The 14,802-nt window shown below is 43.1% G+C and overlaps 1 protein-coding gene across 1 annotated transcript in view; it reads right to left on the bottom strand.

Annotated features, from left to right (window-relative positions):
* Peli2 (pellino E3 ubiquitin protein ligase family member 2) overlaps positions 1-14,802 on the bottom strand; it is a 107,029-nt gene that overhangs the window by 13,283 nt on the left and 78,944 nt on the right. The window contains exon 3 of the mRNA XM_005399193.2: positions 4,474-4,575. Within this exon, the coding sequence (XP_005399250.1) occupies positions 4,474-4,575 (102 nt within the window). The remainder of the gene's footprint in view (positions 1-4,473; positions 4,576-14,802) is intronic.

Genomic DNA, 14,802 nt, shown 5'->3' with positions numbered 1-14,802 from the left:
CGAGGTAACAGGACTCCCACTCCCTCTCATTCCGCAGTTCCCCTCTGACAGTGACTCACTGGCTCCAGCTAAAAGGCGAGCTTAAGACTCATTCTTGATACACCCCTTCTCTGCTCACGCCATCCCTCTGACCCCTTCCAGCGGTCCCTCAGGTCCCAGCCTCGGCCACTCCAGTCACCATCAGCTCAGCCTCCAAACCCCTGTGTTCACGCTTGCCTGGGACACACTTCTCCACACAGGGTACACAGGGTGTCTCAGCTCTGAGAGGAATACCTGGGCCCCGCGCCACGCCCCACCACTCTGCAAAAGCCTCCATGAAGCGGCCCCACCAGCCTCTCTCCTCCCCCACCGTCTGCCTGTCCTCCTACTGCCTCCCTGCACTGCAGCCGCTGCAACAGCACTCATCCGCTCGTCCGGCCTGGACACTCAGAGCCGCAGCTCGCTTCCCGAGACCAGAGGAAAGCCTGACATGCCGGCTGCGCCAAGAAATAAAAACCATGAGTGCAGGGTGACCACGGAGAGGTTGGGTCCCGTGAGATACACAGAGACACACAGACAGACAGACACACACACACACACACACACACACACACACACACACGTACCCTGAACAACTCCTTGTGAGAAAGAACTAGTGACAAAATGTATGCACCATTAGTTTCCTTGAACTAAATGGGTGCTAATTAAATGCTACCATCTTAAACTACAGTAAAATAAAAAAAAAACAAACAAAACCCCAAAGTACCAGGCATGGCAGCAGCCAGGCTCAACGGTGAGAGGCCGAGCAATGCAGGAAAGTACCTGGTCTGCCGGGACTGGCCAGCCTCCTGGTCCTGAGATCTGAATGCACTGGTCTCTCGCCTTCCTTGGGGGACACTGAGGTCACCGTCATTCCTCTCACCAGCTAGGCCTTTCTTTGCTTCCTTTACTTAGCCCTACCCTCCTGCAATTACTCAGCTCTTACATTAGCTTAATCCAGACACTCTCACTTTTGGGTGCGGTCTTCATTGTCACCCGGCCCTTTTCTGGCTGCTTCTGGTACGTGGCTTCTAAACACTCAGCTAAACTGAGCAGGCTGCACCCCATGTCTGTCTTGGAGGACGATGAGTGCCGCAGCGCTCATTCCTTAAAGGGAAAAAGCCATGTCAAGACCTTCTAAGAGTTGCATTTAAACTACAAATGATCTGGCACTAGTCCTCTACAAGTCCAATTAGTCTATGGATGGACTCCAATTGCTTTCATAAAAATGACCAATGTGTTCTGTTTTCTTAAGAAGTACATATATTGTTAACTGAGCTTTCCATGTTTTCCTTGAAGAGCTTGGGCTGGTGTGGTGTAGAGAACAAAGAACTCTGGAGATCTAAGGTTTGCTTGTATCACTGAAATCTTCTCTAAGTTTAGCTTAGGCCCAGAATATTGAGTTGCAAAGGGCACAGGTGAGTGTAAGCAGGCGTGTAGTATGTGCAGTTAGAACAAGGTTTTCTTTGGTAGAAAAGGACACTTGGAAGAGCATATATTAGAAGAGCACGGTGAGTAAAACCACTGTTAACGTTTTGCCTAAATAAGGTAATTCTTATGCTTTGGTCCAAACTGGCATTAAATAACTCTGTCTATATTGGTGACTACGTCTGTCATGTGTCTGCCTAGGATTGCTTAGGTTTTCTCTTGAAATAACTAACACATTCACACAGACTTGAAATTCAACAGTGTGAGCCATCCCTGCATTCCACCATCCCAGTCCCCTCCCCAACAAGGTACCCATGTTAGCAAGGTCTTGAGTGTCCTAGAAATTTTTAATGCACTTAAGCATTTTTAAACCATTTAACTATCCTGATTTGACACTTAATGTAATACTTAATATTACTGTCTATAATTTTTGTTTGTTTGTTTGTTTTCCGGTACTGGGAGTTGAACTCACGACCTTGCGCTTGCCAGGCAGGCGCTGTGCTGCTGAGCTAAATCCCCAGCCCCTTTACTGTCTATACTACATGATTTAATTTGTTAACATTTAACATTAAGTAATCGCAACAGAATCAAACAGTACTGACAAGACTCAATATATTTAACAATGCTAATATTTAATCCATTTAGTGTGTTTGGTACTTCTTCCAGGCTTTTCCTATTCTGTACAAAAAGCCTTCTCTGTTCTTTCTGTTCCCAAATTTACAGAACTTGCCCCCATTTGTACAGATTTTATTTTGCACATACCTAAGGGTATCTTTGGCTAAACCTCTAGAAAGGGATGAGTTTTATAAAGACAAGAGATGAGTCACAACAGGCAAGCATTTCATTTTTCTACTCTTAATAAGTACAAAATAGTAACTCTGTGTGATTTTAATTCACATTTCTTTTTTCAGAAATGACATCAAGTGTATTTTCTTACTTGTAAGAGCCATTTATTTTCCCTTTTGGATGAACTAGCTGTCAAATCCTTTGCTGACTTATGAAGTTAGTCTTTTTAGGAGTACTTACACTGTTGAAACGTTAACCCTTTGCAATCCAAACTGTGAATATTTCTTTCAATTGATATTTGCTTTTGATTTTATTTTATTATATCCGGCTGCACAGAAAGTTTACTATGCAAAACTAATTTATCAATCTTTTTTTTACAGTTTCTGGGTCTTGTTTCACAATTAGAAAGTTTTTCCAACTTGAAGTTATATAACACTTTCCCATGTTTTCTTCTAATAGTTTATTTGTAGAAAAATCTTTGAATCTTAAAATTTTATGAGACCCTAAAATAATGTCCCCCACCAGATGGCTGACTTAAAGCCCTTTTTCTATTCATTTTTAATTTAATAAACATATGGAAAAATAGATATTTCTCCCAAATTCTGAGAGAAAGTTGAGAGGAAATAGACATCTTTGCTTTAGGCTAGCTCTTCTTGGCAGTCAGAGATGCTGAAGGTCACGATCACTATGCATACTGCCAAAAATGATACAGAATTTTATTTCTTTTTTGATCATGATCGAAGTAATTGATGTAGATGGTCCAGCTTATGAGTGCGTGCCAGGATGTCACAGAAGACAGGCTACAAGATCTGGGACCCGTGTTTCTCGCCTCATTTCTCTAGTTTATGTGTCTGCATATAAAATGAAGTACAGGCTGGGCGTACATCTCTTTTTTTCTTATTTACTGAAGTTTCTGTTCAATATTCACTATCGGCTGCAGGGTATTTTATATTTAAATGTGCCCTATGGTACCCATTCTCACCTACTGCTGCAAGTATAGCTTTGTTTGTAGTTTTTTAATTAGGATATACAATACATCACGAATTTATTATTGACGATATTTTAAAATTATTTTATATATTTATTGGCTAATCATCTCTTCTTTTGAGATCTGCACGTTTTCTTTGACCACTCTCAAAGTGCAGAAAAGTGATTTACATATTACAGGTATCATTCTTCTGCCTACTTGATTTGTTTCCTAAGTTGTCACTTCTTAGTTTGTCTTTTGTTTTTTCACATTCAGAAAGAAGATAAGCTGTATAAAGTAAAATCTCCTTCTTCACATGCTATTAATCATGCCCTACTCTAAGAATATAAAGTCATTTAAATTTCATTCCAGGACTTTTGTTCCTTTATTTTTACACTTAAACACTTTGACTCTTCCGAGTTTATTTTGGCAGAGACTATGATACTGTATCCATCCACCATAATTATTTTACATTTCTTTCAACACTAGTTATTTAATGATTTAATTCTCCATACAGAAATTCAGAGTGTCTTTTTTGTTCCAAATTATGTTTGCTTTTTCCCTTTATTGGCCTAAATTTTAATCTTCTGTTGTTTTAAAGTAGTACGTTTTGTATATATTTATAAAGTCTGCTCTTCTTTAATTCATGAAGGGGGTGCTTTAATTCCTCTCTTCTGCATTGCTGGATTTTCTGTTGTACGCCACTAAAATTACTCCTGAACCCAACCTATACTTTACTGTCATTTTTTTAAAAAGAACTTTTAGAGAGAAAGGTTTATTGCTTGGATTTTTTTCTTCACCTTCTTAAATTTTAATAATAAAAGCACTTACGCTTTACAATGTCTGCAGGAGAGTAAGAGGCTGGCTACATCACGTCGTCTCGCTGTCCAGTATCCCCGTCACTTCTGACAGGCTTACAGTCGTACTCTTGCTGTCTCTGTCTCCACTGACTCAGGTTATTTGGAAGTATTTTCAGTATGTTGGCTTTTAAAACTGGTCGGTTTTAAAACATTCTATTCTTTAAAACATATCTACTTTTTATTGTACCACTATGTAACAATGTGGCCTTTATAATTTCTTTTTAGATTTTGAGAATTAAGTGATTTTTTTAATCTTTCAAAAATCAAATACTGTAGGAATAAATTCCAGATTATCCTTACTTCTTTCCCCTAGTCATCACCAATATCACTGTGTTGGATGTTTTGGTTCAACACCGAAATACAGAAGTCAAGGAAAACTGTGACAAATTTTCCATTAACAAAGCCAGCGGTTACCTGAAACATGTCCGTGTCTTTATCATGTGTGTACTCCACCACCACGGTCTGGTTTCTTGATAAAGTGTAGGAGATGCTGTGCTGGCCTTTGCAGCTGATCGCCTAGTTGTGAAATCAAAAACATAAAAATCATTAAAACTTCCCTGTAACAACGTATATCACACGTTTTCTAGTGACGAATGCAGTAAGCATGCTCTTATCAGGCAGAGCCTGTCCCGTGCTCTGTCCCCAGTCAGAGGACCTGGCAGTCATCATCTGGCCTCATCAAACATCTTACTGCAAATGATATTTTACTTAAATCCAAGTTAGTTCTTAGTTTGCAAGACTTGATCTAATCACATTCTCAGAAAAATATATAGTTCTCTGTATCACGTACATGCAATGGTAGAAAGTTTAATTGTAGTGATTTATTTAAAATTTTTAAATTTATTTCATATTGTAGGTAAATCACTGACATCTTGCAACATTATTTTTCACATATTACAGAGATAAGCATATACAAAATCACTGACAATAACTGTCAATGTTCTATAAGGATTTCTATAAAAAACATTTTATCTAATGATGGCCATATCTGTATTCTGCTGTCATCTCAAATATTCCTTTTCAAATAATCTAGGAATGGTAAGATATTCCTTTCATTCTCCCCACAATGATATATTTGAACATTTTAAGTTGTGGTCATACACTTTTAATATTAACAAAGAAGTTGATTTAAATTGTACTCCAAATTTCTTCAATTATATTTTCTCCATTACTTTAACTTAATTTATCTTCATTTCCACTATTTCTCATTAAGTCTAATAAATAAAACTTTAATAAGCCTTTCTATTAAACATTTATTGAATGATGGCACTGTATGAAGACCAACAAAGCATTGAGAAGCAGCTGGACATAGATAGCATGTTAATGAAAATGTACTCTAACATTTACATTTGACAACCGTAATTGCTTAGAGCAATAAACAGTACACTCCAAATCATCTTGGAAGTTAGCGTGGCTAATCTCAGGGTTAATTAATAATTCATCCCGAGGAACTTGATGATCACACTGATGTTTTACTTTATGTGCTTTATTAAAATAATGCAAGTATTTAAGATAATATGGATCTTTAATATGGTTAGGAATCTGAAGAAATACTTCTTAAACTGCTCAGCTCCATTAACAAATATAATCTTCCAAATTTTCATTGTTCTAAGTCAGATAAATTCAATGGGATTGGTGTGACATTCTTTGAAAGCCAAATTTACAAAAAAAAATTTCTAATTTAAGATGGGGGATGTGATGGATATGTTAAGTGACCTGATTATGGTAATCACTGCACAATGTCATACGAATCATCATGTTGTGTGCCTTGAAAACATGTAAGTCAGTTATACCTCAATAAAGCTGAGAAAAATTAAATTATAAAGCAAGAAGTCAATGTTTGTTTGTAGTCAGTGAAAAAACACCTACATTTAGAGAAATTACAGAGCCAATATTCAAGGAGTGATTTATAATAACTTATTTTTGGGTTCCTTAAAAAGTATCTATTGCATTTAAGATGGATTCAACTTATCAGTATCTCACTTCAAACAAAACTTTCTCACCAAATACACATTAGGAAAAATAAGGTTTATCTGCACAAGCTTTCATCAGCTCTACATCAGAAAACCTCAGTGGGGTGGCACCAGCTCCAGCCCAGCTCACCCAAACGGAAAGGGAGTGGAGTCTGCATGCTTGGAACATCTTACAGTGACCATAACCACTACTTCCCACTCCGTGACATGCTTGCTAGTATTAACAGTTAAACCCCGTGCTGGGAGAGCACACTGGTGTAGCTTCGCTGTGTGCACCTGCAGCCTCGCCCAGCCCCGGGCAGGTATCCTGGAGACAGAGCTTCACACCACTTTGGGAAGTGCCAGAAACAGCTGTTGAATAGGCACTAACTGGTTACTAGACCCCATTCTTCTAAGACATTTTATTTTATTTTTGTCTTTTTGAGACAGGATCTTGTTATGCAGTTCAGACTGGCCTTGAGCTCACTTTGTAGCCCAAAGTGACGTCGAGCTTGCAACGATCCTCCTGCGTCAGCCTTCTGAGTGCTGGGATTATTGGCGTGCGCCACCACATCCTGCTGTGCCACCATTCCTAGTTTAAGACATTTTATTCTAGAAGTATTTCTGTGATTTAAAATAAGCCTTTGTGACACACAAGAGAGGCCATTTACCAAGAAAGCACTGCCACACCTCAAAACTGCCCAGAGCAAGTGAGAACCTTGCCCGGTGCCAGAACATGGAAGGACGTGCTGGTCTGCGAAGTCCTGAATGCTTGCTCCAGGAGACCCTGAATGCAGAACCCATTTAGTGACAACTTTTAATTTCCAATTCTGCCAGTTTTTAGGTTGTCAGTGGCCAGCCTAAGAGCAGTGGATGCTCCTGTGTCAGGAAAACACATTTCCTCGCTATCTTCCCGATTAGGAAAGTCTGGGTGGAGGGCCGTGATCTGGAGGCATCTGGACTTGGGGAAGCTGGGCAAGTGGGAGAAGAGGCCCTGCAGAAGAGGTGGGAGGAGAGCGCTCTGAGGAAACGCAGCACACGAGGGCTGCAGTGGGGCTGAGGACTTCAGGAGGAACAAGCGTGACAGGTAGGGTTTCTTTCCAGAATCCAAAGACAGGAAGGAATCTGGTCCACTCCAGGGTCCCAGGGCTGACACTCCAGGGCACTGACAGGCCCCCACAGTGTGTGGAAGAGGCGGAGAGCTGGCTGAGGGCCTGACACTTACTCTAGGACTCACACTTAGAGTCAAAACCAGGCCACCTGAAGCCACCAAGATTCTTACCAACAGAGGGGAGATACAGATTGCCCTGGATGCCGTGGTGTGGGCTCGCCCGATCATGTTCATGTGTCAAGTTTAGAACAGGATCAGATTCAGATGGTTGGGGGAAAGTAAGAGGAGCATTTCAGCCAGACATCAAGTTCCACTTTCTCTTTAAGGTCCTATCTTATAAGGAAGTCTATAAGGACCGTATAATAAAGGGATTGAGCTTCTTTTTTGGCTCTAAGTATGATTTTCAACACTATTTTTTAATTTACTTTTTGTCTTTTTGAGACAGGCCCTCGCTATGCAGTTCAGGCTGGCCTTGAACTCACTTTGTAGCCCCGAATGGTCTCGAACTCATAACAATCCTCCTGCCTCAGCCTCCCAAGTGCTGGGATTACAGGCGTGCGCCACCACATCCTGCTACGCCACTATTTTTTTTAACACTGAAAAGATGACTTTTAGAAATATTACAGCTTCTAGTAAATCACATACTTCACTGACTTGAGTCAATCTTCTTAGGTATTTGGGGAAATAATAATTTCCCCAAAGCACTTGTTCTGAAATCCAGTTCTAAAATATCAGACAGGAGAGCAGGAAGGCCTTCTTTGTCAATTCCTGTAAACACAACTACGGTACCATGGTGCTGTGACTTTACTGCACTAACTGTTTGGAAACTAAGCCCCTTAACCTCCTAAAGCCCACTTAAGGAGCCTGGCAGGGAGCGTCCCCACCCCTCTAATGCACTGTGGCAGGAGGCAGCTGTGGTCAGCTCACACACTGGCCCCAGTGCCAGACCAGCAGACCTTCCTTCCCCTCTCCAAAGCAAGGCCTGCGGACACCCGCAAATGCTGCACGAATGAAGGACAGAAACTACCTGTCCAAGTTTCTAGACTGTAACACAAACACAGCTTCTGCCTTAGAATGGTCTCTCTCTTAGAAACCTACAACACACCTGTAAAGGCTGCAGGAGGGCCGCCGCATAATGGCATGTCTGTTTTCATGGCAGTCAGAGAGCTTTCATTCAAATCTTTTTAAAGTGTAAGGGAAATAGTGAAATTTCTTATTTGTTAAGAAGCAGTAGGAGTAGCTCTCAACTACAAAGTAAAGGGCAGAAAGCCTACAGAGAAATGAGTTGGTTTCAAAAAATACTAATTTATTATAATTATCATTTCACCCATTTAATGGTGCCTCTGTACAGTTGCCAAGTGAGACTTTGGTGGCTGTGCAGGGAAGGGAAGGCACACCGTGCACCATCGCAGGTCACCCACCTAGTGCCATTCTGTCAGCCTAGCCGCTTCCCTGAAAAAGCCCACAGCACCAGCACTAGCTCTCCTGGCCTCCTCCAAGGCTGCATCCCGGCCAGCAGGATGCCAAGAGATCCGGTGTGGGCCTCAGGGCGTGACACAGCAGCGGAGATGCCTCCCTTCCGTCATTACCAAGTGACACGGTGCCATCCTGCATGGCAGGAGGGGCCCAGACCCGCAGAGAGGACTGGGAGCACCGCGCCTGAGATGCTCAGCCTATTCTGCAACTGTGGACCCAGACCCCTTGGAGGAAAGTGTGTCTTAGGTGGGTAGAAAGCTTCTGGCTGAGGATTTTGCTATTTGCAGTCTGAAGCAGTTTCCTGCTTCACAGGGCAGCAGCCCCGCCTTCCCGGCCCTCAGCCCCTTCTTGTCAGCGCTGTCCATGCACAATTAGCATTATTGCTACCGTAATTACTCGAGCAGGGATCAAAGCCAGGCTCACTGACTGTACTCCATTAAGGCAAAAGTGAAACACAAAGCACAGCAAACTATGTGCACAATTTTGCTCTTTTCTCCTCCAGGTAGCTGTTGGACAACCAGTACTGCCAAAGCTGACATTTTTCCAAGGAGTTTTATGATCAGCTCTTCACAGCTCATGACTTTCCGCTCTGAAGACTGTGAGGCTCAATCTAATTAATCTTGTGCCCAAGCTGGGGCCGCTGCAGGGGCAGCCTGCTGATGGCACACAGTGGAAGCAACACATGGACTTCCATGACAGGGCTTCCATGTGTCGCTCCCCGAGTCCTCAGTAGGCAGCCTGAGTCCTCAGATGCCACACTGCGGAAAACCCAGGCTGCATGACAGTCCCTGGGGAATGAGCTACCACGCTGGGAGGTGTATGCCACAGAGCGACAAGGCGCACCTCCTGCTCCAGCTGCCACTACCCACCAGCACCCTGCCCACATTCCAGGCCTGTGAACAATGGATCAAATAGAGGGTTTTTGTTAAGCCTCTAAATTTGGAGGTAGTTTGCGATACAAGAGACAACTGCAGCAATCTGTTTTCAAGGGCTGTTGGGGTCAGAGCAGTTTGTTTTATATTCTGTGACGTTACAGGAGACGTGGTTGTTTCTGTCTGCATCAGGCCTGCACCCAAGGGTGCGGGACGGGGCAGCAGCACAGCTCCCTCAGGGTGCTGCTCCTAAAGGAAGTGGTGTGTGTCTGAGCGTCTTTACAAGGTTGTTTGTGGTTAGAACAAATATTTGTTTTTACTGGGGCAATCTTCTGTTAGAAGGCTAAGAAAAAGATTTCATCTTGATAATTAATGCTTGTAGACTATGTATAAGGAGAATCTGTAAGGCGTTCATTCAAAGCTTTACAAAGCCATCAACATGTCACATGGCCATCTTCTAGTCCTTAAAAGTCTGCAGCAGGAACAGTGTGGACACCAGGAAGCTAGGAGAAGAAACCAGTTGCTTATGGCAGAAACAATGCAGTCAGACTTGGGCACACTCCCATATGTAGAAAAAGAGGGTACGCCTTTCTACACCGAAGTCTCCCGCTGTTAAGCAACACACTTGTGTCTCTGTGTGTCTGAGATCCAAATGAAAGGAAATGAATTCTTTTTCTCCAAAACTATACCTCATCTATTACTAACCTCATCTATTACTTGGTTCCTTTCCTTAGAACCAAGTGACTCAGGGGTTAATAATGCCTTTTGTCCAGACAACCTGGATACCGACTATGACAGAGCTGCAGGGCCACGCAGTAGTGTGCCTGCCCCAAGCACTGCTTGTGGAAGCCGCCCCACTCTGCCCTCCTGCAGTCTTTCCTGCAGTCTTTTCTGTGCTCATCACAGATGGGATTCACACTGTCTGTGCCTCTCAGTGGGGAGGGCCAGTGGCCTGGTGAGGCTATACGCCCAAGGACCCTTTCCAGGCCAGACCCAAGTGTTCCTGGCCTCGGGCCTCGAGTGTGGAGGCCCTCACAGCACATCCATCACCAGGGCCCCCCGGGAACTCGGTGAGCAAGGCCCCTCTTGCCTCTGCTGCCCCGACATCTGCTCTCTGCGGAGGCCGGAGTGCCTGATGCACAGCAGTCCTCACGCTGGACCCCACAAGCTCCGGCCTGCCTTGGGTTCTGCTGAGAAGCCCAGGGTGAGCCTGCATTCTCAGGAGCCGTTTGATGCTGGCCGCTGCGCGGCACACAGCAGTACGGCCTGAGGGGCTAAGCGCAGGCCCTGCCAAACAGAGTGCACGTGCTAGGCCACTTTACTTTCAGCTACTACAGCTGTTGATTCTAATTTGTACTTCAACATTTCGCTCATCACGCAGCTTCACTATACCAAATGACTGCTGCAGGAAGATGCGAAAGAATTGGAAACGCAGAGGTTTTGATTATCAAATGCACACATTGAATTACAGAATGTACGTCTGCAGAAGGATTTCTACTGCTGTTTGTTACACACTCACGAAGCTGTCTGAGGTGGGTCTCAATGTACCAATGAATCACACCTTTCCTGTTCAAAAACCACTTCTGACGTGTACCTTTTGGCGGAAACACACTCACGAGCAGATGAGTCAGTTTGCTGTGACTGCAGCAGCCCGGAAATACCTGCAAAATGATTTTCCCGCTCCAAGCATGGTTCGCACTGTGGTGCTGGGCCGGGCGAACTGGGTCCAAGGGCATCGAGACGTGCAGACTTTTGAGAGTTGCTTGCATACCATCGGCACCACAAAGGAAACTGCATCTCCACCAGAGCTACACCCCAGTAAGCCAGCATGTGCCCAGGCTCCAGGCCAAAGAAGCAGCTCTTCCAGCGTGACTACTTAGTGTACTGTGCCGAGCTCCAAGTTCACATGTGCTTTAGGAAAGGAATGAGATTCCTGTAGAGGTCTGCTTGGCCAGTGGACTCTGAAACGACACTGGCTAGGTCTGAATCCTAGCTCACCAACTATAACCAAACTACAAACTCTCTCTGGTTCTTCAGTTCCTTCCTTCGCTACTCTTCCACAAAGCGAGTTGATGCCGCCAGCACCACTTCACTGCATCCAAAGCCAAGAGTGACCTAGGACATGCACCTCTGTCCTCAAATTCATGTCTCTCCTGCGCTTATGGTACTGCCTTGTGATGTAGATGTGCTTCCTGTCACTTCTGTGGGGCCCATAACATAGGCTTTGGGGGTAAAGATTCTCTTTGCCTTTAAATATACATTATATATTGACTGTATTAATTAGACAATCCAGGTATGACAAACATGCCTTTCCAGAACTAATGACATTGATGTCAGGATGACAAGTATAATTAAGCAATAAATCTTTAATCAATATGGTTCAAATTGCTACAGGGAAGATGAGGTCGCCATCACCCTTGTCAATTTATGTATAAAATATGTATGAGTGCTATTTCTAAAGAGAAGGAATTCACAATTTATGGTGTGTGCATATACTCTTTAAAACAGTCTACCTTTTCAAGGAGCTGTATTTCAAACAAGTGTCTGAACCATGGCTACAATAAAGAAGTCACAGACTGCCAATTTAGATTCATTAAAATTAACAGTATTTCCTAGTAAATCAAAGTGATAAACCTATCTGTCAGAGGCGAGGGCTTTGAACATGGCACTGGGCCTCTCCTTTGCTCTTCTTGCCTTGCATATTGAGCTATCTGGCAAAGTCTGGGGAGAACCTGCTGCACACACTGTGTTGGACAGGGACCGGGCACATAACCAGCCAGAAAGTACAGACACCGGAGAGCAAGAACATCCGTGGAGAGCCTGCGTCCTAATCACAAGGAAGCTGGGCTGGCTGGCAGTACTGGTCCTAACAGATGACCCAACTTGGACAAAGCTGAGAAGAACACAAGAGGCTGCAGCAGGAGAGGGGGCAGGAGCAAGTTCATGTGCTTATGCGTATCTGTCCCCAGGAATTCCACCTTCCGTTACCCGTAAAGCTTCTGGGAGGCAGAACTCCCATCTTTGTAGATCAACCTTCAGTTCTCAAAAAGTACTGTGTGGCTGAATTCCCGCCTCACTGGTTGGCTGTGGGACTCCGGGCAAGTCAGTCAAATGGTCTGGGCCTGATGTTTGTCATCTGTAGAAGTGCTGGTCCTGTGTCCCCAGGAGGTCATGGGTGTTTGAGCAGAGATGCTGTTGTTACTTCCACATTCACTCAGTTTACACCAAGTTCCGAGTAAGTGAAAGGCTCACATTTAAGTCTGTATGATTTCATTGTGTTTTACAGTGTATCAAGCTGACCTAACACACAACCTCTTTTGGAAAATCAGGGGGAAGTAAGGTTTTCCCACGCAGTGGTGTGACTTGAACGTGTATCTACAAACGTATGTTCACACTGCCAAGCACACCCAGGGCACCGGACAGTGCAGACAGCAGCGTTTTGTTAATCAGGACTTCCAGAGTCCTACTGCCTTTCAGAGACTTGGCCCTGTACTGACTGCGCAGCTGCTCCTGACAGCGGAGAGGATGAGGACTGATGAGGTCTGAGAGCCCCAGCCACAGAGCCCAGCACAAGCACTGCCAGCCACCTGGGGCAGGATGAGAGACCAGTCTGGTCACCTGGAGAGTGGGATGGGGGCACACTCACCTGTGAGAGGAAACTGGCTCTGAACGCACTCTTTAAAGGTGCAGTGCATTTGCCTTTGAACATTTTAGTTTCTAGACATGGGCAAGAAGTACGGGAAGAGAGAAAGAAGATGCAGTACTCCTTGAAATGCCAAGTGCTTCAGTGAAAATTCAAACACTGGTGTATACTTTGACTGAGGGACAGACAGACAGACTGACTGAACGACCTGACTGGAGTCTAAAATAAGAGGAAGGGTGGTCAAAGTTTACGGGCAGGTATCTGGTCAACAGACAATACTTTAAGGATGCATGTGAGTAGGTTACGATCACTTACATTCACTCCTGTAAGTGTCTGCATGTTGGCAGATATATGAGCTACCTGCCATGGGGAACAAAGCTCACTGAAAGAGTGGGTTTGATAACTATGACTCATAGATAAAAATAAAGCTTTGTGCAAATAAGGGCTCTGAAGAAGCAACATTCATTGTTCAATATTTCTATTTACCTAGTGCTTTTTTTCTACTGCTCTTTAATAATGCATTTCCTGGGTAAAACAAAGTCTCTCTTGTTTCCGAGAGTGCTGAAGCACACAGGCGTGCACGCACACGCTGCGCTGGAGTAAGTCGGTAGCAAATGCACGCCCTCATTTGTTGGCCTAAACAGGCAAATTTCCAGATGCTATGAATTGAATCTGACATATATTGATTTTATATTAAGATACCCCAAGACCTGCCAGGTAATTATTTATTTTAACATGTAAGCTAGTTTATCAGCTGTCAAACAATCCCTTAAATACTGAGATAAAAAACACTGAAATTTATTCTTGCTCCAAATAAAACAAAATGGAAAACTTCATTGATTATTTGTAGTGGAGAAGTAATAGACCTTATCCAAAAGATGTTAAAAAAAAAAAATCAAAAAGAGGGGGAGGAGTTTAATTTCTTCCCTTATTTAACTTGGAATATTTTTAAAGATGACCTACATTTGAAAGTTTTCCTTTTGCTGAAGAATCTTATTTTCTTTATGTAATCAGTTAAGTCCACAATATCACTTATAGAGAAGCATGAAAATATTTATTTTCAAAATACAACATGTACCTTGGCAGTTGGTATTTTTAAGATATTGAGCCTTCTAGACTCACACAAATTATAGTGCCAATACACGAAATTTGGAGTAAGACAATGGCTGCCTTTGCGAATAAAGCACCTGATACCATACAAAACCATTTTTAAGTGTTTTTGGTAGCTTGAATATGTTGGATGTTACTCCTTAAGCCTCACAAAACTTCTTTTAACTGCATGTTCTTGGGCCATATTCTAAATCTGTCTCCTAACTTTTAAAGCACTATGATCACCATGAAGGGTTCCCAGAAAAACTCAGATGATGTTTGTAAAGTATCTTGAGTACAGAATCAAACATATAATTACTATTATAGTCAATTACTTTGACAGTGTAATATTCATAATCTCTACATAAAAAGTTAACTTCAAAAAGTCTTCCAGGTTTCTTGATTATAAAGCAAGGGTTATTTTTACTAAGGTGAAACATATGGAAAGTATGAAACATAACCAACGCTCGGTATGCTCCTAACTGCAGACTGTTACAGTGAGCCACTCTATCAGCTTCTTGTGTGTCCTTCAGGAGACAGAGTTGATAGACTAGCACAGCATTTACGTAAGAAATGGGAGCATTCTGTACAGTGCTCTGG

The sequence above is a fragment of the Chinchilla lanigera genome, unplaced genomic scaffold, assembly GCF_000276665.1.
Source record: "Chinchilla lanigera isolate Chin_1 unplaced genomic scaffold, ChiLan1.0 scaffold00065, whole genome shotgun sequence".
In the NCBI taxonomy this organism is placed as follows: domain Eukaryota; kingdom Metazoa; phylum Chordata; class Mammalia; order Rodentia; family Chinchillidae; genus Chinchilla; species Chinchilla lanigera.
The sequence above is the reverse complement of the archived record's forward strand: the minus strand, read 5'-3'. Positions and strand labels throughout refer to the sequence as shown.